We start from the raw sequence: 24,864 nt of genomic DNA on the forward strand, positions 1-24,864 counted from the left end.
GCAATTTCATTGCCCCATAATTTTATCTGGGGGAAGTTCAGGTAGCACCGTGACCTATAAGCTAATAAATGTGACTATCAGTTCTTTGACCTCTGGTGAGCTTATTTTAAATGCTTTTCCTACATAGTGGAATTGAGCTCAATAATATGATTTCTGCTTCATTTTATGTCAGTCACTTATATTTCAGAATAATCCATCTTCTTTATGGTTGTCCATAACAAATTTACATTTCATTACTTTTTAGGAATATACGCTATACATCTTAACTGAGTGGGCAAATATTTCTGATAGTTGCTGAGATTTTTTTTTTCACCTCAGTAGAACATACTTCATCTTACAGAAATGAATCACAGTGTTCTAAATGATTTGCCAAAATTTATACCAAAGAAGGAGGGACTGATTGTGAGAAAGCTGAATGTACGGAGCAGTTTGTTTAATACAAGCTTAACAGTTAATGTATTCTTTGCAATTATTCTTGACAACTACACTCAAAAAGAGTTGCACTGAAACAGCAATTATGGTATATTTACTGTAAATGTTAACCAGTGGTGGAAATGATAGGGGGTGTAGCAGAAAGGGCTCCAGAACTTCTTGATCCCACTAGCGAGCAAATCAATTAACCACAGATATATGGTCTAATTGCTCAGGGTCCCCAGAGAAAATCATCTGCTTTTCTTCTATTTTTTACTGTTGTGTTCAAAGTATGTCTGTTTAGCTAATCATGTTATATTATTTTGACAGAGTTTTTCAAAGGTAATTATAATCCATAGTCTTCATAGAGACTATCCTTATAATGTAAGTAAGCTTGGTGATATGAACTGCAAAGTATAAAAATAAGATCACATGGAACACAGGACTTGGAATATAGACAGATAGATACATACATACATACACATATATGTATAGATCTCTTTCCATAGAGATCGACACACATATATATGTGTGTGTGTATGTATATATACATATATATCATGTGTGTGTATGTGCATGTGTGCCTTAACATTAACAAGGAAATTAACATTTCCTTTCAGCATCCAGAATCTTTTATTTCTTACTCAACTCACCAATGACTCCAATATATTTGTAGATTCAGTCAGAGCCATCTGTGACAATTCACCATGGCTTACACCTCATATGATCAGGGCTGTGACAAGTTATGATTGATTATAATTATAAAACAAAACAAAAAGTAGAACCCTTGTAATAGTGCTAAACCAAATCTATGCTCTGCTGTGTGGTTACTGCAAGGCTAACATATTTGGAGGATTCATTCAAACTTGTATTGGTGTAAGAACTCTGAGTGAATTTATTAGACGTAATTTCTCAGTCTTTCTTGGCTAATTAATAAAAGGGAGTCAATTGACCAATTCAAATTGGTCCAACTAAGGAGAATTTTTGTGGAATTGATGATCTAAAAAGCTATTTTCAAAGCTCTGGTTATTTCTTATACTTAGGATGCTGAAAGAGGGGTGAACATCACTTTATTGCTACTGGTCATTTATTGATCTTCAGATACATTTATGCCCTAGATTCTACAGGAATTTCGAAAATCTACATGACAGTTAAGGTGATGTCAACATATTGTGATGGCATCATATTTCTATATTAGATAACAATATAGAGAAGATCCACAGTAACATATTGAGTCATTATATTCTGGTTTAGGAGAATATAAAATAAAATGGTAAGCTGATCTGTAGTAATGCAATTCCTATACACCCTAAAAGACGATTGACTTTGGATAACTTCACTAAATGACTCTTGAAACTGAAACTAATGGGAAACCAGCTCTTCAGACATTTGTGTTAGTGAGCCCCTTTCTCTACTAGCAACATTTTTTTTTGAAAGGAGTGTCCTTGAGTCATAAAAGAAAGGCTGAAATTTTGATTACCAGTATAAGGGTTGGCCAACCGGCCAGGCGAAAAGTAAGGACTGTCTTTGTATAGAGGATTGATCGGTAGTTCCACTGTTATAGAATGTATATTTACCTAGCATCCATAAAAACTGTCTGCTAGGATGATGTAATAGCTCATACTGTGTGATTACATTGTTAGTAAACTCAAAGCATGCTAGCTTGTCATTAATAAGCATAGAATCAAAGGCATAAATACAAAAGCAACATTGACAACCTTCATTAAAATTGTATTTTGAGAGGAGGTGGCCACACAGGAACCTGATTTGTTTAATCATTAAACAAATATTTTGGAAGCAAATAGATTCAGTGTATTGGTAATTAAAGTGTAGTTGTGGGAAACATGTTGTGGGACTCTACTGGACTCAGTCTAGACAGAAGCACAACAGTCATTTAACTGCATAAAAATCTGAAAGCAAAAATTTAAAGATGGAAAATAAATCTTTGATTTTTAAAAAGTAATTTTCAGCAGGACACTACAAAAGCAATTTTAGGAAAAATATTAATGACTTATGAACTTTTTTCAAATAGATTAGCAGAATCTATTTTTTAAAATTAAGACTTTTAATAGTCTGAAATTAAGCCTTTATCAGTAATCAAATTGTTGGAAGGTTCTTTTCCCTATATTTCCAAAAATATCAGTGCTATCTTCATGATAGTATCAATACTAAATTTGGGAATTTTAGACAAGTAATATTACTAAGATATATTAACTATCACCAAATCTAGATATTATATTAATGAGACAATGTACAAAAGGTATCTAAAGCATTTTTCAATTACTTTTCCTCAGTATTCTATGAAGTAAGTTTTCTATGATGGAACCAATCATGTTAGTTTCAGCGCTCCAAAGCTAGGTTTGGTATGTCATACATGTTTTTTTTTTTTCTGTTTCTGGTACATATTTTAGTACATGTTGAAAAGAACAGTAAAATAAAATGATCTATTTTCCTTTCTACCATTCTCAATACATGTATAGAAGGTAATAGATATGTACTTTGATGCTCAAGCGGAAAATAGAAGTAGAGATGAAGTAAAAAATGGTGCAATTTTTTTTGGTGTGACATTTAAAATCCTGCTAAATAAAGGTATTCTTCTAGAAATGGTACCTTTTGAAAATCAGGGCAATGACAAAGTCTGGGTTTACTTTTATTCTCCAGTCACATTCTTTCCCAGGAGGATATGGTTGTGGGTAGTTAGGTGATAAAATGACACCTGCTGGACCTGTCAGATTTCCTCCACATGCAGCTGTCACAAAAAAGGAAAGGGTTGGGAGGAGAAAAAGAAGCTGATCAATTATGTTAAACTATACACTATAAACTTGTTATAGGAAAATCAATATTCCCTAGGAATACTCTCATACCCACCCCCTCAGTAATCATTTAACCCTTTGATCCTCAAGAAGTCTATACAATTTTTTTTCAGCTTTCTGTTAATCAACTGTGTGCAATGACTCTGCCCTAACCTCATTTTCCCCTTATATTTTCATTTTCATAGCATTAAAAAAACCAAAACCACGTAACCCTGAATTATGAATTGCATCCCTATCAATTCACAAACCAAAAATCTATCTCTTCTTCTATGTTGATTTCATCTTGACCATTTTGTTAGAAAATTGATTTCCAGACACATTTGTATCATTACAAAGTTCATGTTTTGTATGCTATGTTCAAGTTAATACTTCATTCGGTATATTGAATCATAGAACAAGAGTTGAAAAAGGGACCTCAGAAGCCATGTAGTCCAATGCCCTTATTTTACAGATAAGAGACTTATGGAGGTTAAGTGCCTTATCTTGCCCAAGGAAACACAATGTGAGAAGTCAGATTTGAAAATAGGCTCTTTGACTCTAAAGTCTATATATTATCCTTTACATCTGCCTTCAATTTAATAATAAATTTTATAAATTGTCACTTAAGCAACATATATATGTATATATATAAACATGTATATATATACACACACAATATTTATCTATATATAACAAAAAATATATAACAGTATAATAAAAGTTATCACCATCATTTGTAGTTATAGGTATAGAAACTAGACTGGTAATTTAAAAAGTGAAGAAATTTCCTGTACCAATTTTGGTTTGTATCTTCTCTGCAACTTGGAGTGTGCCTAGAAGTTTTGATTCAGAGTCAGACAAACAGTATGACCAAAAATTGGGATGTGAATCCTGTTTGTCCTTTCACAGAAACCAGATAACTATGTTACAAGGTCTTATACTTACATAACACTTACATTTTAAGAAATCCATTCTCATTTTAGAGAACAAGAAAAGTTATTTAAAAATCAATTCCCCAAAGAGAGAAGTTATTTTTCCTGTATATTATGAGAACAATTTACTTTTTTATTCAGCATATCCTTATTGAGATTCTACTAAGTACAAGACAAGTTATATGATGAAATATTACCAAAACCCAAGACCATCCAAAGTTAATAAGGTTACATTTGATATAGATGTTGGTAAAGAATCATGTGTGTTATTAAAGAAAAATAGGAATTTCTAGATTCGTTGTTGAAAAGTCATATTTAGAATAGCATGAGATCTTTAAATTATTATTTTTAAATAACATTCATCAGAAATTATCAAATGTGATTTCCTTGCTCTGCTTGGTTTGGACTTTATGGAACAAAGATGCCCAGATAACCTAATCACTTAAAATCTCACCACCATACTATTTAACTCAACCTTATATATTCAACATTTCCCCCAACTCCCTCACTGTCCCTCCCTTAAGGAGAGAAAGGGAATAATCATTTATATAATGCCTACTATGTGCTAAGCTTATGTATAATGCCCAATAAGGGTGAGTGGAGAAGAATTACCTTCTACCTGAATACCTTTTACTGAACTAAAGAAACAGAAAGAACTGATGTTGATCGTTTTTTAAAAGGTTGCAGGGGAAGAGAAAGGAGGGAGACAAAATAAGGAGTGCATGCTAACTTGAGAAAAGAAAGTTTTTGAAGATCTAAGAAGCAGATTTGACTCAATACAGGTTTTCAGATATGGGAAGTGACAGATTCAGGCCATTGGCTCCAGGGTGCTCTGAGGGGGCGAGTTCAGATATAACATTCAAATACTGACTGAAGAAAAACAAAGGGAAAAATCATGGCTTTGTTCCCTGCAGGTCCCAGGAGAGGCTTTGGGTTGAGACTGTTTAAAATCTTTAAAGTGGAATTAAGTAGCTCTTGCTTGTTTGTTCCCTCCTTTATTCTTGCTTTCCCATTTTAATCTCATTAGGTTTTAATTAGAGAACTTGTGCAAATATTTTGAAGACAGATTAGAGGTGAATATGTAATACAACTAAAGAATCCACCAACTTGAATGGACAGTGTTACAGAATTATAGCCCCCAAAGAATTTGAATGTGGGGACCTTTGAGGGTTATAGGACTATAACTAATTTATTCAATTACCTGTCCTTTCCTCTTTATTCCCCAGTGCTACTCTAGAGCAGGCTGCTTAGCTCTGACTTGGGGTAAGGCCTGAGCCTCCTAAATAGTCAATTAATCTTCACATTGCAGTCAATCAACATGCACTGAAGTGCATTCTAAGTGTCAGGCACTGTGTCAGTCCCTATCCTGGCAAATTCAAGACCTGCCTTCAAGGAGCTTATATTCTGCTGAAGAAATACAGCATATTTAGTAGAAAAGGAAATACAGTGATTTGAAGGGATGGCATTTGCAACTGGGATTAATAAGGAAAGGCCTGTTTAAGAACATGACTCTTGAACAGAACCATGATGATGTCAACATCTTTCCAAAAGGCTTAAATCAGGAGGGAGGATATTTCCATGAATAGGTAGAGGGGTGGACAACTTGTGCAATAAAAGGGAGAGAAAGCAAAAGAGGAAGAGGAGGAGAGGAAAATGAAGCATTTATTCAGAACTCACTATGTGCCAAGCACTGTGTTAAGTCCTGAACATACAAGATAAGCAAATAAGGCAATTCCTACCCTAAGAGCTTACTTCTAATGGGGGAAGAAAATATATGAAGGGGAGGTGGAAAAGCAAGGACCTTTAGGTGGTCAAGGCTGCTAGTAAGGAAGTTAGAATAATTTATAATAATCACATTACCTTTCCCATCATGTAGCTTCCTAATTTTTAGCTAATTATTCATGCTGACTAGATGCTAAACTCAATATCTGTATCGTGCCAAAAAATATGGGGGTGGAGGAGTGAGTAATCTTGTGTTTACATCTAAGCTAAAGTTGTTCTCTGTGTCTTGAATGTCTTCTTTTTACCTGTTTAATTAGTTTTCATCCTTTAAATCCAAAAATAAAAGCTCCCCTCCTCTATGAAGTTTTCCACATCCACCCTACTCCTGTCCATTAACTATATTGGTGTTTATATCCCTCAGTAGATTGAGGTTTCATAAGGGTAGGGACCATCTTATCCTAACTATGTATCTTTTCCAGCACCTAACAAGATATAAAACTTTTCAGTCCTTTATGAGTTGTTAACACCTCTCTAATTAAGTTAAGCAAGGGAAACTTAGAGTAGCTTAGCAAACATCAGCTATACCTCTGGGGGATATTAAGTAACTAAACCCCACTGATTTTCAGAATTTCTGAGTAAGAGAGATGACAAGGTGGGATTTGATTGTAAAGGAGGTCACCATGGGGGAGAAAGAGAATTTCTGCACATCCACACCACCACACCCATAAATGTTGACATAGGGGACATGCTGCTTTAAAAGAATGCTATGGACCAGTAGGAGAGATTACATTGATCAGGGAGCAGAAATACAGTCCAGACAGACATAGATACAGAACTATATTTACCAGAGAGAGGAAAGAGTTTCAAAGAAATTAACTCCCTTAGTAGGAGAGAAGAATGACATCTATGGACTCAGGAGGGATCAGACCCCTCTGAGACTTAGCTAGCAGTAAAAATGCTTTGCTTAAGAGGAAGCACTGAAAGGATTCCACAAGGTGAGGATTTCTAGTTACTGTAGTTCTTGAATTGTGAGATACTTTTGTCATGATACAATATACCTTTGCCATATTACCCATGTGCCTCACTACTGTGATATTCTTAAGTTTGAGCTCAGTTTTCCATGTATTTGTGGGAGATTTTATCCCAGCTTTATGTAAGAAATGTTTTGTCACTATTTTTACTAAGTCATCTTAGTACACATGGTTGCTTACAACTAATTTTGTCTCCTGGGTTATTATTAGGGAAATCCACGGACAAGAGATGATCCTGATGTACAGGTACAAGATTAGTAATGAAAACCTATAGTTATCCCTAGGACCAGAGATAACAGCTGCCCTCTGAGTACCCAATCTTGCAGTGAAAGTAAAAGCTGAGAAAGTAGCCCAATGCAGGTGTAACATCTAGTCTACAAGACCTTTAGGCCCTTAAGCCACATCTGGAAATGAGTCAAAGGTAAGATGGTGTACTAAGCACTAAACTGGGAACAAAGAAGGCTGGATTCACATCCCAGCTCTGACATTGTGTAAACTTTGAAATCTGACTCCTTTCTGTCAGTCTCTTGATCTCAGTTTTCTTCTTTATAAAAATGAGAGGGTTGGACTAGATGACCTCTACAGTTTCTCGCTGTAACATTATAATATTCTGTGACACTAAACGAGAATCAAGAGAAGCACTGATATAGTCAGTCTTCATTCAAATGCACTCTCTGTGTATATATTCAAACACACACATACATATATATATGAATGTATATATTCATATACACATGTATATGGGTATATATTATATATATGTATATTTCTTTTATCTTTCAAGAGGAAAACATTTATAGAAAGATCATCATATTTCCCCTACTAGTCTTTAAATTCCTTCTAGGCAGGGTGTATGTTTCATCCAAACTGTACATTTCCCTAAGCTCCTCCTAGAGTGCTTAGTATGTAAAAAGTCCTCGATAATTGTTTGCTGATTTGATTTTTTTTTTAAACCAGACTGAGTGCCCTCTAAAAAAAATAAAATTAAAAAAAAAAAAGAGTGAAAGTTCAGCATCAGACTCCTACTTAGTTCTCCTTGGAGTTACAATAGGTTTTCCATTTGTCACTGGCAATCACAAGACTAATTTTGGAGCCTGAATAGCAGTATAAATTAGAGGGAAAGATATGTGAATTTGGAATTAAGTGTTTAATTTGATCTAAGCAGAGGACTATTTGTAAGACATTAACTGGTAGCTGTTTAATGTATTCTCCCCCTAGTCAAAAATGCAGCGAACAACCTGAAGACTTCCTTCATTTAAAAATAGACCCAACTAACAAGATGGTTGATTTTATAGGTAATTACTCCAGTAAAAAAAATCACAAATCTTGCATGTCTTCTGATGACTCAGCTTGAGGTAAAACACATGAAGATTCCCAGGAAAGTTATAAAGTGTGAATACAGCCTGAAACATTAAATAAACATGAATCGTTGTCTGAGTGTTTGGAATGCTAATAAGTACTGCTATTAAATAGCATCTATCCTCAGTATTCTACAATAAGTGCTTTGTGAGAATTTTAAAAGCTGTATGTCATTGCTTTATAGGACTACTGAGAATTTCAATGCTGCCATGCATGTGACAATAAAAATTATTCTAAACTTCAAAATCCCCTCAAGGTTACCCTATGTAAAATGGCAGATTAACTATGTGCGTGTCATTTCACTATCACTGACTCTCCTGAGAACTTAATTAAATTTTACATCATAGGGAAACACAAATTGAAATGTGACAGATCATTAAAATAACAATTTTTAATGTTCTTAGGATGAAACTCTAAAGTATTTATATTCAAATAATTAATGTGAGAGGCACAATTTATGTTTAACTACTATTTTTTAAAGTATTCTACTACCATAAATACACTATTACTTACAATTATATCAAGAATATATTCAATAGTTGCCCTAAACAAAATAAAATTTGTTATGGGACAAATTTAGCTACTCAACACATATTGAGCAAAAATTGAAATGTTTTTTAAACTATCAAATAATTTTTCCTCTTACTATTTTCTCTGTGAGTCCTCTTCTGATTCTTTATACTTTACATTTCATCTGTATACACAATTTTCCCCCATTGCAATGTAAGCTCCTTGAGGATGGAAACTTTTTCTTTTCTTTCCTTTTCCCTTTCTCCTTCTCTTTTCCCTTCCCTTTCCTCTCCTTTCTACTCTCTTCTTTTTTACTTTGTATCTCTGCCCCCTAGTGCGACATTTGGCTTCTTGTAACTTCTCTGTGAATTTTTGTTAATTGGTTGGCTGAAAGTGACTCTCCTCTCATATTGAGGGGAATAATTTCTAGTTTTCAATTAAAAAATTTTAAATGATACTCAGTATTTGAGAAGTAATTTCAAAGAAGGAAATGATTTTAAGTTAATTGAGTATATTAGCGAAAACTTTCCATATTAAAATTAGAGGCAAATTTAAGGTCATAAATCTGTAACCACCCGAACTTTGAAGTGTTAGTGCTGGGATGTATTTTTGTTTTTAATAAGAGGATTTTCATTGTAGGAAATATTATACAAATCCTAGTTACCTTCACACTATTTGAGCATCCTTAGTTATATGTCAATAATCTAACCACATAATCTCTTTAAGCCTCCATTCTCTTATTTGTAGATCAAGAATTTTCATGCTTACAGAATTTACCTCTAATATTTCCAAGCCAGATAAGAAAATCTACATCATTATATAAAACTTAGTTATTATTATTATTACTATTATTTTAGAATATAGGTCCAAAATCAATTTCATAGATCATTTCATATAAATCTCATACATTTCACAGAAATGGAGGTCCAGAAAAGGAAAGGTACCTATCCAATGTCACAAAAGGATAATAAGGCAGAACCAAGATTAGAACTCTAAATCACTTGCTTATGGTACTGTGCTACCTTGCCTCCTCAGAACATTATATAAAATATTCACAAAACTTTGAGTGTCTCAAGCAACAAATTTCAGAGGTTGAGATAAGATGTAAGACATAGTTTTTGCAATATAAATTAATTGAAATAATTATAAAGGCAATTTAATCTTAAGTTAAAAGTTTTAATGGTTTTTTTTTTTGCTTCTTTTCCATACACAACCACCCACCTATGTCATTAGCCTTTTTCAAAAATGAAAATCAAACAACAAAAATTGCAACCTACCTATGCATGTAGGAGGGTCTGGTTGCCAGAAGAATCGGTTATTCAGTTGCACACAAGTGATTTTAGCTTGTCCTTGTAGCTGATATCCAGGATCACATTGAAAAGTTATGGTATCTCCAGGTTCTCGGCTATCTCCATAGCGAGTGCCATTTTGAGGCATACCAGGGTCATTGCAAGTGGATGCAATAGATGCTACAAAGAAAAGTTAGTTAACAGATGAATGTATTTAGATCATATTTACTAAATTCATATGATCACAAATCAATACTTCTTTGTTAGAGCATTTCTTAGATTATCATGACATCTCTTGATCTGTAAGAACATGAAAGTGATTTGTCCTCCACATAAATACATTCAATAAGATATACATTGCTTGTGATATAATGTGGTTAGCTGTTGGTGAAACAAACAGGCATAAAAACTAATATTCATTTTCCTCCCTATTTTAACTTAGCAAATAAGCTAAAAATTCATTTCAACATTCCAACTATATATTTGTTTAATGGCCATATGTGTCATAAGTCAGAGTTCCTATTAGAAATACAAAACTTTTAAGTACCATTTTGGGTAGGAGGGAGCACAAGACAAATTTAGTCAGGAAATTCAAACCCAAGTTGCCAGCTTATTCATGTGATCAAATAATCTGTGTCATTATAGTACGGGAAATGGCCTAAGAAAGGGAAGAGCCAAGACGGAGGAATAAAAGGAGCTCACTTGAACATTACCAAATTTCCCTCCAAATAACTTTAAATAATGCATCAAATAAAATTCTGGAGTTGCAGAACCAAGAAAAGATGGCTGTGAAACAATTTTCCAACCCAAGATATCTTAGGAAGTTGCTATCAGGAAAGGTATATCTTATCAGGTAGTGGTTGTGGGCCCTAGAAGTACAGTGCAGGCTAGGACTTGGGGATAGCAGCATTATCAAGGCAGCAGCTTTGGGAGCTCTCAGCACGCAGACTGTTGGGGTATGGTACAACTGGTCAGCAGGAGATTGTAGGTCACCCTTTGCTTGTACTGGGAGCAGGACCCTTTTGTGTTGTTTATACAGAGTTCTGGGTGAACTCCAGAGTTCCCAGGGTGAAAAGGAACATTAATGCACTAGTTTGTAGCTCTAGGAGAATAGGTCAAATTCCAAGGCAAAGAGAAGTGCATGTGGCCCCTCAAAGAAGAGTGTCTCATGTTCAGAACTGAGAAGCACACTATTTCTTTCCCAAGTTGTATTTACAGGGTCAGAAGGACCAAGAGCATTTGCAGTAGTAGTTCCAGGGCGTAGAGGAGTGCTCATGGAGGCTGGGATGCCAGCGTATAGGTCAGGAAAGTAGTGACAATACTTCTCCTTAGCTCATACCACTTTGGAAGAACTGAAAACTTTCAGATTTCTAGAAGTGTCTTTGAAAACTGCATCACAAGAAACATAAAACTTAGAATAGAACCTCAAGAGCAAAGCTGAACTTTAACATAAAGTTAAAAGTTAAGAAATAGGCTCAAAAATGAGCAAGCAACAAGAATAAAAAAGTTGACCAGAGTTATTATTAGAAAAGGGAAGATCAAGACACAAACTGAAGAAGACAATTCTTTTTGGGAGAATCAGAGGAAAAATAGTGAGAGATGAATAAACAGTGGAAAATAGGATGGAGGTAAATACACAGGAATCAAAACTGTGAATATGAATGGGATGAATTCACTCATAAAATGGAAGCAGACAATCTTGTTTATAAGATATACACTTGAAACAGAGACACACAGAGTAAAAATAAGGGACTGCAGCAGATTCAATTAAGTTTCAGCTAAAATAAAAAAAAGGGATACCAATCATTATCTCAGACAAAGCAAAAGCAAAAGAGATAAGCAGGGAAAATACATTTTGTTAAAAGGTACCACAGACAATGAAGCAATATCAATACTAAACATATACACACAAATGATATGCATCAAAATTATTAAAAGAAAAGTTAAATGAGACACCGGATGAAACTGAGGGGACCTCAACTTTCCCCTCGCAGAACTTGAATGTGGATCAAAGCCTGCCTCTTAAACTTTATTTTTCTTGTTTTGTTTTTTTTTTTGGTCTGTGTTCTCTTTTGCAATATGGCTAATATGGAAACATGATTTACATGACTGCACATGTATAATCTTTATCAAAGCATTTCCCTTCTCAAAGAGAGGGGAGAGAATGATGATAGGGATGGAATTTGGAACTCAAAAAATCATTAAGAAATGTTAAAATTGTTTTTACATGTAATTGAGACAAACAAAATAAAAATAATCTTTAAAAAAGAGAGAAGAGGCCTAGAGATAATATCTGTGCATTTTATCATATCAACAGTGGTAACATGAATGATAGAAATTTCAGGACTGAACTAAGATAAGTCTGAGAAAGAAATGATATAATTGAATGATGGAAGTGTTTGAGTATAGTCATCAGCTCTGACAGTGCCCATGCCTAGTCTCAATCCTGGAAAATTCCTTAACATTTGGTCTTTTTATTGACATTCTGTCTTCATTATCAAGAATTTCAGAGGTGAAAGGACCCTCAGGAACAAATTATAACAACTCATTCCTGAAAAATAACTTTTATAACTTCTACTTTGTGATTTTAGTGAATCATTTAAGTACCCCCGGCCTCAGTTTCCTCATTTGTAAATGATCTCTATGGTCCCTCCAAGTTCTACGTCTATTATCCTATTGTCATCTAACCTTCAAAGAAACTCTTAATATGAAAAATTAATTACATCCAGAGGTAGTCCATTTGGATTCAGCGAATTGTAATTTTTTTCAGCTATTTTTTTTTTCTCTCTGTTTCATCAAGCCTCTATTTGCCTCTCTGAAACTTCTACTCATTGCTCCAAGTTCTGCCCTTGTGGGTCAAAGGTGGAGGGGACTAAAGTCTAATAATCCCTATTCTATATCATTATTTAATGAAAACTTTACTGTATTCTGTCTTCTCACCAGCACACACACACACACACACACACACACACATGCACACATGCACACACGCACACACACATAATCATCCATTCACTCACCCCTTCTGGTATTGCTTTTAATTACTTGTATTGCTAATAGACTGAAAATGATACTATGTCACATAATCGGCACTTAAATGCTTATTGAATTGACCTGTTACACATAAAGTTTTCATGAGAGGCAGCATTAGGTAATGAATAGTGATCTGACTTTGGAATCAGGAAGACCTGTGTTCAAGTCCTGCCTTGCCACATAGTAGCTTCTGTGACTTTAAGGAACTCACTTAACCTCTATGTATCCAGGAAACCCCCTAAATCCATATTGCTGCAGAAAAGGTGCTAGCCCTATACTACTGAGGAAATTTCTCATCAGAAACTCCCCACTCAGATGAAATTACAGATCCAATCCCAAAGAAAAAAAAATGAATTTAGAAATTTTCTCTTTATCTTCTTGATCATTCATCAAATGATTGAGGAATGATGTTTTTATTTCAGATGATATCTTTTTCCTTTGTTTCACTAAATGTGTTCCAGAAATTCTACTTCTTTTAAATAAAGAAAAATACATAGTCATTATTATTCAATATTTCAGATCTGAAATTCTGAGAATGGTGACTTAATAGTTTGGCAACTTAAAGGAAAAGAGTAGTATAATATTCCTGGAGGATCTAATTAATGTGATTGGTCAGATGAAATCCATCAAGACATAAAAAGAAAAGCTGTCAAACAGTTATGAGATTTAGAGCTGAAAGAGATTTTAGAAGTCATCAGTTTCAAACCCTCCATGTCTGAAAGATAAAGAAACTGAGGCTCAGATAATGCACATGGGCTGTAATTCAGACATGACTCCAACGTGTATTTGTTTCATGTAATTCCTATAAACACATCTGTAGGGTGATTTTTATAGGTGTGTGCTTTCATGGTATTGGAGTGGAAGAGATATATTAGGGCTGAATATATGCATATATGCATGTATATACAAATATATACACAATACACATGTGCATACATTTAACCATATACAAATATATAGATATAGATATCTATATCCCTATATCTATATCTATCTGTCTATCTATCTATCTATCTATCTATCTATCTATCTATCTATCTATCTATCTATCTATCTATCTAGCCACCTGTAGGCATATACATGTATATGCAAAGAGAGTTTCCTAGATTTGAAACCTCTGAGAGAACAATCATGAGAAGTTTCACTGAATAATATATTAATATATCTATGTATATGTGTGTGTCTGTGTGTGTGTGTGTGTGTGTGTGTACACTCTGAATCAGGAAGATGTAGGAAAAAGTCTTGTTTTTGATATTTATTTAGTGTCAGTGGGACTAAAGTGGGACCAAATCTCTCTGAGCTTCAGTTTCACTATCTATAAGATGGAAAGAATAATATCTGTAGTACCTACCTGACAGCATTGGTGAGTGGCTGTGATGGCAAGCAAAGTGGGATCTTGTGCTGTTTTTGTTTTAGTATAATCAAGTGCCTCTGATTGAATAATGTGATAAAAGGAGATCTCCCCCCTCCTCCCATTAATGGGCCTGGGAAGATTTGTAGGAAAGCCCCCATTAATTGTTAATGAGGCACTGGCTCTTAAGGCATGTGATTCTCTCTGGCTCAGAGTCTATAAATACTCTGAAGTGTGGTTTTATTGTGGAACTTAGTTTTTGGAAGAAACTTTATGTGCCAGATGAGACTCTGGGAAGCTGCTAAGCAGCCCCCTGGCTTTGAAAACCCAGATGTTGTTGCTTCCCTCTCTGGTAACAATGTATGTATGGTCAGGCAGTTGTATCTATCTGTTGATTTGTCATGGTATGTATTGCTTACTGTCAGGCAGTTTGGAAATGATGCCTGTTGATTTAGATTTCTGTGTTTTCTCTGAAGTTAAGGGTGCTGACTTTTCCCCCTAAACTAAGTGAATGATACATGTACTTGATTAAAGTGATTGCTGACCCCTCAAAAGTTGCCTTTCCTTTAATAAATGCAGATCTAAGAACCTGTGATAGCAGGTCCCCTTGTATATGTTGGGGGTACTTACTGATATAGTTGCCCAAAGAAGATAGTATGCATAAAATGTTTTGAAGATTTCATAAAGAAAATATCAATGGTAGGTACTAGTTAATTAAACATAACATAAATTTAATTATCTTCAACTTCCCAGAAAAGAGAGGAAAGATAACATGCCCCTGGGATGTTAATGAAAGTGGGCCCGAAGGAAGGTCTTGGTCTTAGAAAGAAAGGACCAAATCCCTAAGGTACACAGCTAAATTCATTTTTCCTAGAACCCAGACTTTAAACTTATGCTAATTATTCCATTTCTTTCAGGATTTTGAATTTTTTTTGTTTAGAAACAAAAGAAATTCAGCCTTTGCTGTTTTATATGTCCACATATTATATGTATATGTTAAAACTTATCTTAAACCAATTATCAGTCAGGTATTTGTAATGGCAATGAAATTAGGATCCTTTGCTATTTTTATTTTACTAAAAGTGCCTTCAATTGAATGAAGTGATTGGGGAGGATCTTTCCCACCCATTGATTGGCCTACCCATCTTGGGAACATTGATTGAGAAATTGTTTTGTAGGAGGGTTCCAAGTATCTTTTGTATTTTTCTGTTGATGCACTGGGTCACAGATTAAATACTCTGAAAGTGAGGTTTCACTTTGGGGCTTACTGACTGGAAGGGTTTCTTTAGCTGGAGAGACTCTGGGAAGCCATAAAGGAGCATACCCTTTCCTCCCACCCCCGCTAAAACTGAGAAGTTGATGCTTCCCTCTCTGGTAGCTATGTATGTATGTAATGGTCAGAAGTGTATTTTTGTAATGGTCAGACATTTTGGAAGCATGTCTGTTGACTTTTGATTTCTCTGTATTTTCTCTGAAATTTTGATTTTGATTTTCTTGGATACCTGTGCTTAATTAAAGTGACTGTCAAGACCTTGAAAGTTGCTTTCCTTTTATGAATGCAGATCTAAGAACCTGTGGTAGTAGGTCTCCCTGTGTATGTTGGGGTGCTGATACAGCATTTAAGTAATTTACTTTGTAAAATAATAGTAATCTCAGAAAACTAGGTGGCACAGTGGATAAGGATCACTGGACTTGGTACCAGGAAGATCTGAGTTTAAGTCTTGCTTCAGATCCTTACCAGCTGTGTAATCTTAGGAAAGTTGATTAATCTTTCTCAGTCTCAGTTTCCTTACCTCTAAAATGGGAATTTTATGTGAGCTACACACAGTAGCATAGATATTATGGAAAGGAGTTTGGAATTATGAAAATAAAGTGAGTAAAATGCTCATTTGACTCAGAGCTTCCATTACTAAATTTGTACCCCAAAGAGACTGTTGATAAGAAAAAAAAAGTCTTAAAAACACTAAAATATTTATAAAAGCCCTTTCTGTGAAAGCAAAGGATCAGAAATGAAGTAGATGGTCATCAATTAGGGAAAAGGTTAAATAAATTGTGGTACATGAATGTAACACGATATTAATGTGATGTAAGAATTGATCGGTTTGATAAATACAGAAAGCATGGAAAAAGCTACATATAAAGATGTAAACTGAAGGACACAGAGCCAAGAAAATAATATACACAAATAACTATGACAACGTAAACAGAGAAAATAGTTACACACACATACACACACATGAGTAAAGAACAAGAACAGCTCAGAAGAGGATCTATGAGAAGACTTTCCCACCTCACCCCATTTTCAGAGGTGGAAGGTCCAGAACTATTGTCCATGTAACATATTTTCATAGTTTTGTATGTATTGATCAGTCATGCTGATATTTTCTTCCTTTCACTTCTTCTTTTGTCTCTAAAAATGGGATGGTTTTGTGGGAAGTGAAAAGGGAGGGATGATGGTGGAAGATATGGTTCTATTTTTTAAAAAACAAAAGATCAATAATAATATTAAAAAATAAATAAAACCACCATAACCTCATATAGTTGTGAGGAAGAAATGAGATAACTTATGTACAGTACTTAAACTTTAAAGTTCCATACCAATGCTGGATATCGTCACTTGTTGTTGTCATTGTTACTGTTGTTGCATGTACATAACCTGCCTAAGTTTAATGCAAAGTACACAAAAAATGCACAGGATTTTACACAGGCATCTAGGGAGGCATCCTCAAGGTCAAGTATACAGGAGTATGTAGGGTCACTAAGAAATCAATTGCCAAAGTTCAGCAGAGTTGAAGTGTGCTCTCTCTCTCTCTCTCTCTCTCTCTCTCTCTCTCTCTCTCTCTCTCTCTCTCTCTCTCTTTCTCTCTGTGCCCCACCTCCCACTCCACCCCATTGTTAGCCAGTCCCCTTTTTACTTTAGCATTATGGCATAAAAAGAAAGAAAGCTCTTGGGATTATTGTTGGTCAGATTACAAAAGCAATAAAAAAAATAAGAAAAACAATTTTAAGCAATGCAGTGGGAAATATTATAGTTTACTCTGAAATAAGGCCTGTGTTATTTTGTTTTTGTTTTTGAGTGGCTAGAGGATGTTGCTTGGGCAATGGCAATAAGACTTATACAGAAAGTACTATGAGAGCTCCCAACAAAAGATGTTAAAGTTGGGGTCAGAAATTGCTATTGCACCTTCAGGGTCATAACAAAGTTAGTAGTGAAATATGCATTTACTCTATTTTTTATTGGAATATTCATTTTATGTGCTGTGAGATTAATTTTACTTATTTTTTCCTTAAGTATTTTTTCTCCATATGGGATTTTGGTTACTTTGAACATCTCTAGGTTTTTGCCATAAAAAAGAAAGCAATAATTTTGGTTGCGTTATTCTGGTTCTGCCATTGCCTTAGAAAGGGAATTGAAGTGTTGGACAATTGCAAATTTGCACACTAGTTCCCTGAACATTTTAGGTCATAAAAATGACTCTCAAAAGCCCTTGAATATCTTGGGTATATGTCTACTCTATTGTTCCAGTGGAATTCCTCATCATTTTGATTCACTGTAGCCATGGAGAAAATGTACTGAACGGAGTTTAAAAGCACTAGGCCTACATTTCATTTTGCAACATAAAGTGACAAAAACCACACAGATAGATGGAATCATACAAAGTAATTCTAGGCATTGTTTTCTAGATAATTATAGATTATGTCATTGTAGGCTATAATGATTCTCTAAGATTTTTTTTACCTAATATAAATTCAAACACATCAAATTCTTCCTTACCTCACTAAAAGCAAAGAAAATTACAATACAGGGAGCAAATACTACCAGAGGCACAAGTTTTTCCATGGATCACTTGCTATTTTTTTTTGGAAATATACTCAATGATGTAGTTCTAAATGTACCCCTAGATAACAGCAACTGCTTACATTTACCTAGCAATTACAACTTATTAGGAAAATATAAGCTTATAGAAGATAAAATGGATAATTACGTTTATACAAGATTACAGTGTTTTGCACCAACAAATCTAAAAAGCTAAGAATAAAAGGTAAACATTTAGGTTAAAAAAAAACAATGCTTTTGCAGCAAGTTTCTCTAACATATGTCTCATTTCCAAGATAGATAAGGCACTGATTCAAGTTTATAAGAAAAAAAGATACATTTTCCAATTGATAAATGGTCTAAAGATATGAACAGACAGTTCTCAAGAGGAGAAATTCAGAATATCTATAGTCAGATGAAAAAATGCTCCAAATTACTTAGAAATTAGAAAAATAAATATTAAAATTATTTTGAGACTCTACTTTCACAGTCACTAGAATAACAAAGATGACCAAAAACTAGAAAATGATAGGTGTTGTAGTCACATACATTCCTTGGAAAAGTTCCACTGCTACATAACTACTATTTTTAAATTGTTATTATTGAAAATGTTACCTTTTATAATCAGTAGTCATGTGTTATCTTTTCTCCCCAAAGTAATGGGATACCTTACTTCAGATGAGGTGATTGTGAAATGTATATAAAGCAACATTCCAATAGCTTGAATTGTATTATTAAAATAAATTGGGATAACCTTTTTATATAGGAACTTAGTAAAGAATTCTTTAACAAAGTGAAGAAATATTTCTAATTAGTGGGGTTTTTTGTAAGATCTGATTTGGGGGTAGCAGGTATTCTTTAAAAGATGGTCATTGACAGATGCTAGAAGTAAAAACTAAGCTACTTGTGCTCATCATGGGAATCAAAATAACATAGCAGAAAGAACAATGGATAACAATCAAAGGATCTGGGTATGAATCCTTATTGTTTCAGAGCTGGAAGATCACATAGAACCGAAGAAATCATCTCAGGGTGAAGAGACTAAATGAGGCGTTATGGCTTGCCCAAGGTCACACAGGAAGCAAGCAACACAGCCAAGGTTAAAACCTAAGTCCTTTCACATCAAATGCTAAGACCCTTTCTACTCTATCTCCCTTTTTCCCTCTTCTGTGGTAATCTGAGTCCAGTCTATACTATTAGCAATAAATATAATTGTTACAGCAGTGTCTTCTACTTCTATACATCTAACCCACACTCTTCCCCTCCACCCCCGTAACTCTCCACCCCCAACTTAGAATATTCAAATTTAATCTTTTTTAGATTGCTCTTTTTGCATGGACCGCATGTAATAGTTTTAGTGCAACTACATATTCTTCAGATATTTTAAAGTTATCAGTTGGATTTTTTTTTTATTTGGAAAAGATCTTTTGAAAAAAAAGAATACATTCAATGTGAGTACTATTGCCTCCCCCAAATGTGATCATCCTCTATGTGTGAGACATAGTAAACTAGAGTTACCTTAAAAGAAAAGCTAAGATAAAAGTTGTCATGAATTAAATGCAGGAACACTTTTGATGAAAAGAAGCAAACCCAGTTAGAAATGTCATGAATTTATGATACTTGTCTCTGTATTTAACCCCTCTATTTTAAGTTTCAAAGCTATGCCAGTTCCTATCTTGGTAAAGAAGTCATTTTTGCAGCCCAGAAATGTTTAAATAGGGTAAAAAAAAAAAAAAGATTTTCATTTTATTGCTACCCTGGGTCTTTTCAAGGCTTTATTTGAGCTTGTCTTCTTTCTTCCCCCAACAGGAATAGCTCTTTGGTAGACAAGACATACATACAATAATACCACACAATTCCAAGGCAAGAGATAGCTAGTAAAAGGTAAAATTGAATCATGTGCCGTATATGTCAGTCTAAAGGATTTTGAGTGAGAAGGGAAGATTATTTCAGAAGTATTTCCTTTAGGATCTTAAAATATAGGTTTTCAAATGTTAGATAAGAGATTTCAATATTATGCATATGCACACAAAAACACACAGAAGAAGAGGCAGCAAGATTTTTCCCTGATAGAAGTAGAGTACAAAAATGTAGAGCTTTAATATTGCAAGATATGGTGTTGTGTTTCCTCTGTTTTAGAAGATTAATTACGTCATGGGGTGATGTCTCAGCTTATGTGTGAATTAGATTTAAGTGAAGCAGAGGTGCACAAAGTCATGTTGCAAGATATATTTAATAAAGGAAGTAACACTGGCTAGGTGTGTAGCCTCTGTCATTAACATTTTGCTTGTCTCAAAATTCACTTTGACACCAAGACAGAGAGAATCTTGGGAACTTCTGGTATTCTCAAACAGTTATCTGAGACCAATGACTGTGATTTCTACTTCAGAAAGATGTTAAAAGAAAAGAAAAATGGGAGATGGAAGATATAGAGCAACACAAAACCTCTCTTCTAATTCTTTCATTTTACATTTGAAGGAATGAAGGTCCAATAGGCTAAGTGATTTGCTCCAGTGTCTTTAAGATAGTAATCTATAGAGATGGTGTTCAAATCCAGGTCCTTTGTCTGTAAATCATAGTCTTTCTACCATACTTGCTGCTTCCCATCTTACTCTGGAAGGATTTTTCCTGGCTTTTGCTTACTTTGGTTCTGAGTTTGGCAGTCTGCTCTTATCAGGGAGAGGCTTTAAAGCCATCACAATCTGTAAGACTAGAACTCAGGTACATTGTAGGTGGTTCTGAAAAGGGCAAGTCCAAAATCTTCTAGCAGACAGTATTTTTCAAAAGACACAGAAAACAGTGGAGTGATGTATCCAGCGGGAAACAGTAAAGTCTAAGAAAAACAGAAATGTGGGGAACCACAGAGATGTGACAGTATATATTCTATGTGACAGACATGATGCCTGCCAAGTGCAGACATAGGACCAGCATTGGCAGCTCTAAAGAAAGAACTGAACGATGCTATTACCAGGTCATCCTGGAGCCCTGCACCATTAGCTATGTAGTTTGCTCCTCCAAAAAGTGCTCCAGGCATGTTTTCCTGATATATGTCTCCCTCCATACACCCATACACTGGTCACATATTCCCTACTTGTCTATTTTTGTATATGTGACTTTTGTGCAACCAGTGTTCCCCTGACATGTATTTGTGTGAAAGAATGATGCAGATTTGTATGGAAACTATTCCATTGTTACTTCCTTATCATGCTATTTTATTAAATAGCTTTGCCTTGAACTTGTGGTACCCTAGAAAGATTATACATCTCTTGGAGAGAATTCGAATTTGCATTTAGAATTTGGACTTAGAATTTAAACTTACATCATCTGTAGTCAGAAGATCTAAATTTAAAATCACCTCTGATAGTGCTCTGTGACCTTGGTCAGGTATCTCAAACTTATGATACTTTTGTTTCATCATGAGTAAAATGAGGGAATCAGACTAGTTTTCAGCTCTGACCAACTCCAGAGATACGATCCTATGATTTTAAGAACTATGTCCTGTAAGTAATTATGAAATGTAAAGTCGTTAGCATGGGCTTCTAAGATCTGGTATTGAGTGGGCACAGGCTCTGAACATGAGATACCTATTCCGAGGGTCTAATATGTGAGAGTGGAGTGAGCAAGGTTCTACATGGATAGGTGGTCTACAAAACCATTTTTTAAAAAATAGAAAATCCCTCCACTGATAGAGAATGAATCAGAATGATGATGCTGAGATTGGTAGTGATCATGATGATGGAGATAATGGGCATTTATATAGACCTTTAAGATTTACCAAGCACTTTACAAATATAAGTTAATTTGATACTCACAAAGATCTTTCAAGTTAGATATTATTATTATCCCCACTTTTAGGAGAGGAAACTGAGGTGGACAGAGTTTAAATGACTTGCTCAGGGTCATGTAGCTAGTAAATGTCTGAGGCCAATTTGAACTCAGGTCATCCTGATTCCAGGTTTAGCACTCTGTCCACTGTATCATCTAGCTTCCTTTAAAGTGTTTATTAAATTAATGTGCCAGGAGGCACTGATGGTGGTGGTGAGGATACAAACTTAAAAAAAGGAAAGACTCCCCTCTCTCAAAGAGGTTACAGTCTATTCAAGGAGACATCAACTCATCTATAATTTATCCTTCTAGAGAGTTTCTTAGAGGTACCAGGAGGTGACTAACCCCTGGTCAGACACCTGGAATGTATTAGAAGACAACACCTGGACCCAAATCTTCCTGACTTCAAGGCTGGTCCTTAACCACCATAGCATAATGACTTTAATCATAGTAAAGTATAATAATATACTATTTTAATAGCTTTGATTACAGTACTACAAGGTTACAAAGTACTTCATAACAACTTTTTAAAATATAAAATAAAGTATTATTTTATAGATGAAACTAAGGTCCATAGAAGTCAAAAGACGTGTAAGATCAACTAGTAAATATTAGAGATGATCATAGAGCACAAGCCTCTGGCATTCTCTTTTATTTATATCATTATTAGAAATGTAATTGTGATTAATAGTTACCACAAGTGACATCCATAAAATATGAAATGACCTAGAGCAATACCTCCAGTATTATGGGTGTGTCCTTAATGGGAGACTTATGATAGGACTGGACAAGGATAACACAGGATGAGGAGTCAGGAAGCATTGCCAGTTGTACTATTGGAGGAAGAATCTCATTCCATGAGCTCATTGTTCCACTGAAATAAATGTAATTGTGATGAAAAAAGATGAAGGCAAATGGAAGATCAAAGCTGCTAATTGCATCAGTCTTTGAATTGTTAAAGAAGCCTTTACCATTTTCACCTTTTTAATCAGTATGTGAGAAGTTCATTGCAGAAGGTAATGCAATAGAAAGAAAAATACTTGGTTAATAAAAAGAGTGATACTTCTGCCTTCCTTCTGGCAGGCTCACTTAGCAAGAAGACCAACAGAAACTGAAGAAAATGAAAATTAAAGCATAGTTACTTTGAAAATATTGCAATCATCGTGTTGAAAAGTATTTCAGCCACTGGAAGTACTGAATTTAAATAATAAAACATTTTACTCACACAACTAAATTAGAAAAAAACATAATTGAGTTGTTTTTAGCCTCTTTGCCTGTTGCTCCCCCATCCTTTAAAGCCCAATTGAAATACCACCTCCTCCAGAACTATTTTATTTCTTTCAAGTGGTAAAAACTTCTGTCCAAGAGTTAGCTTTGCAATTCTCTACATCATGTATAGTGTCATACAATGTTGTGTATTACACAGCTGTCTATCTTCTTTTTCCATTACTAGTCTGTGAGATGCATGAGGGAGGGGCCTTCTTGAATACAATCTTTATACTTTTTCTAGTGCTTAGCACAGGCATACGCACAGAGTACTAAATATTTGGTGTATGATTCCTTATGGAGTAATCAAATATTTTATTTTTCACTACTTCATTCTTCCCTCTCTTTTTTTGTCTTTCACTCTCTTTCTCCTCCCATATTCTCATTCTTCATTCATTCATTCTTTCCTTCCTAGCCTTAGAAAAAATTTTAAAGAAAAACAAGTAAAATGATGTAAAGTTATGCATTTTGTTTCACTCATGGTTTTGAAAGAATGGTATAGTGTGAAATTACGAATTCAAGAAAAGGTACATTTAAATCAAAACACAGTTCCATAATTTTCTGCATTGTTAAGAGAAGCAACATTGTAGGGATGATGTTATACTGAAAATGAAATTTAAAAATTCTCCTCACTTTCCTTGTTATTTTCACAAAATAAAAAACAATAAGCATAAAGCTTGTGTTGATTCATGGGGATAACAATATCCCCATGATATTGTTCATTTAGAGACTAGAATTAAGAAAAATCCTCCAGGAATATGAATGCTTAGAATGAGCTTGTCCCAAAGAAAATACTTTGAAATGTAAATGTCTAATCATTATGATATTGTGATCATAAATGCAGGAAGGATAATCTTCCCTGAACTAGAATTGTTATATTTTGAATTCCGATTGCCAAGGACAGTAGAGAACCATTATGTTTGATTTGTGACAATAGGAACATTGAATTACCGAGAAAAAAAATTCAGCTTTCTCAGCTTAGGCAACTGTGGTGTGCTTTGGTCATGTCCACTGATACCTGATTGCTATATGCAAATAAATAATACCTTTAAAAAATGGGAAAAATGGAAAATTTAGCTAGGTGGGAACAAGAAAAAAAGTTGTAAAAAAAGTAAAATAAAATTATCTTAAGAGATACAGACAGTTTTGAGAATTGCCTGAACAGCTCTGGGCTGATTCAGGATCCAGGATCCAGCATTTGGGGATGAAAGTAATCACAGGGAGAGGGGGTCCTCCTTCAGTTGGCTTGTTGAGACTCACTTGCATCTGGCTCAAATGATTAGGACCTAGAGATGAGCCTCATTGTGGGTGAATAGAAAGGAGCACCCTGCATTCACCTCCTAACTGCAACTATTCGTGGACTTGATTTTGCCTTGTATGTCTTTGACTTACTTTTGAAACTGTAACCTTACCAGCTAAGTAAACATACTGCATATGCATATGCTTAGTTGTATCCTACTATCTATGACTTCATGGACCATATCTCCATGGGATTTTCTTGACAAAGATACTGGAGTGGTTTGCCA

At 34.7% G+C, this 24,864-nt stretch overlaps 1 protein-coding gene across 1 annotated transcript in view; it reads right to left on the reverse strand.

Moving 5' to 3' along the window:
- Positions 1-24,864, reverse strand: part of CSMD1 (CUB and Sushi multiple domains 1) — a 2,598,423-nt gene that overhangs the window by 433,718 nt on the left and 2,139,841 nt on the right. The window contains exons 27-28 of the mRNA XM_072634370.1: positions 10,035-10,226; positions 3,022-3,160 (exon numbers count right to left, since the gene is read on the reverse strand). Of these exons, the coding sequence (XP_072490471.1) occupies positions 3,022-3,160; positions 10,035-10,226 (331 nt within the window). The remainder of the gene's footprint in view (positions 1-3,021; positions 3,161-10,034; positions 10,227-24,864) is intronic.

This window comes from Notamacropus eugenii, chromosome 1 (genome assembly GCF_028372415.1).
Source record: "Notamacropus eugenii isolate mMacEug1 chromosome 1, mMacEug1.pri_v2, whole genome shotgun sequence".
Taxonomy (NCBI): Eukaryota; Metazoa; Chordata; class Mammalia; order Diprotodontia; family Macropodidae; genus Notamacropus; species Notamacropus eugenii.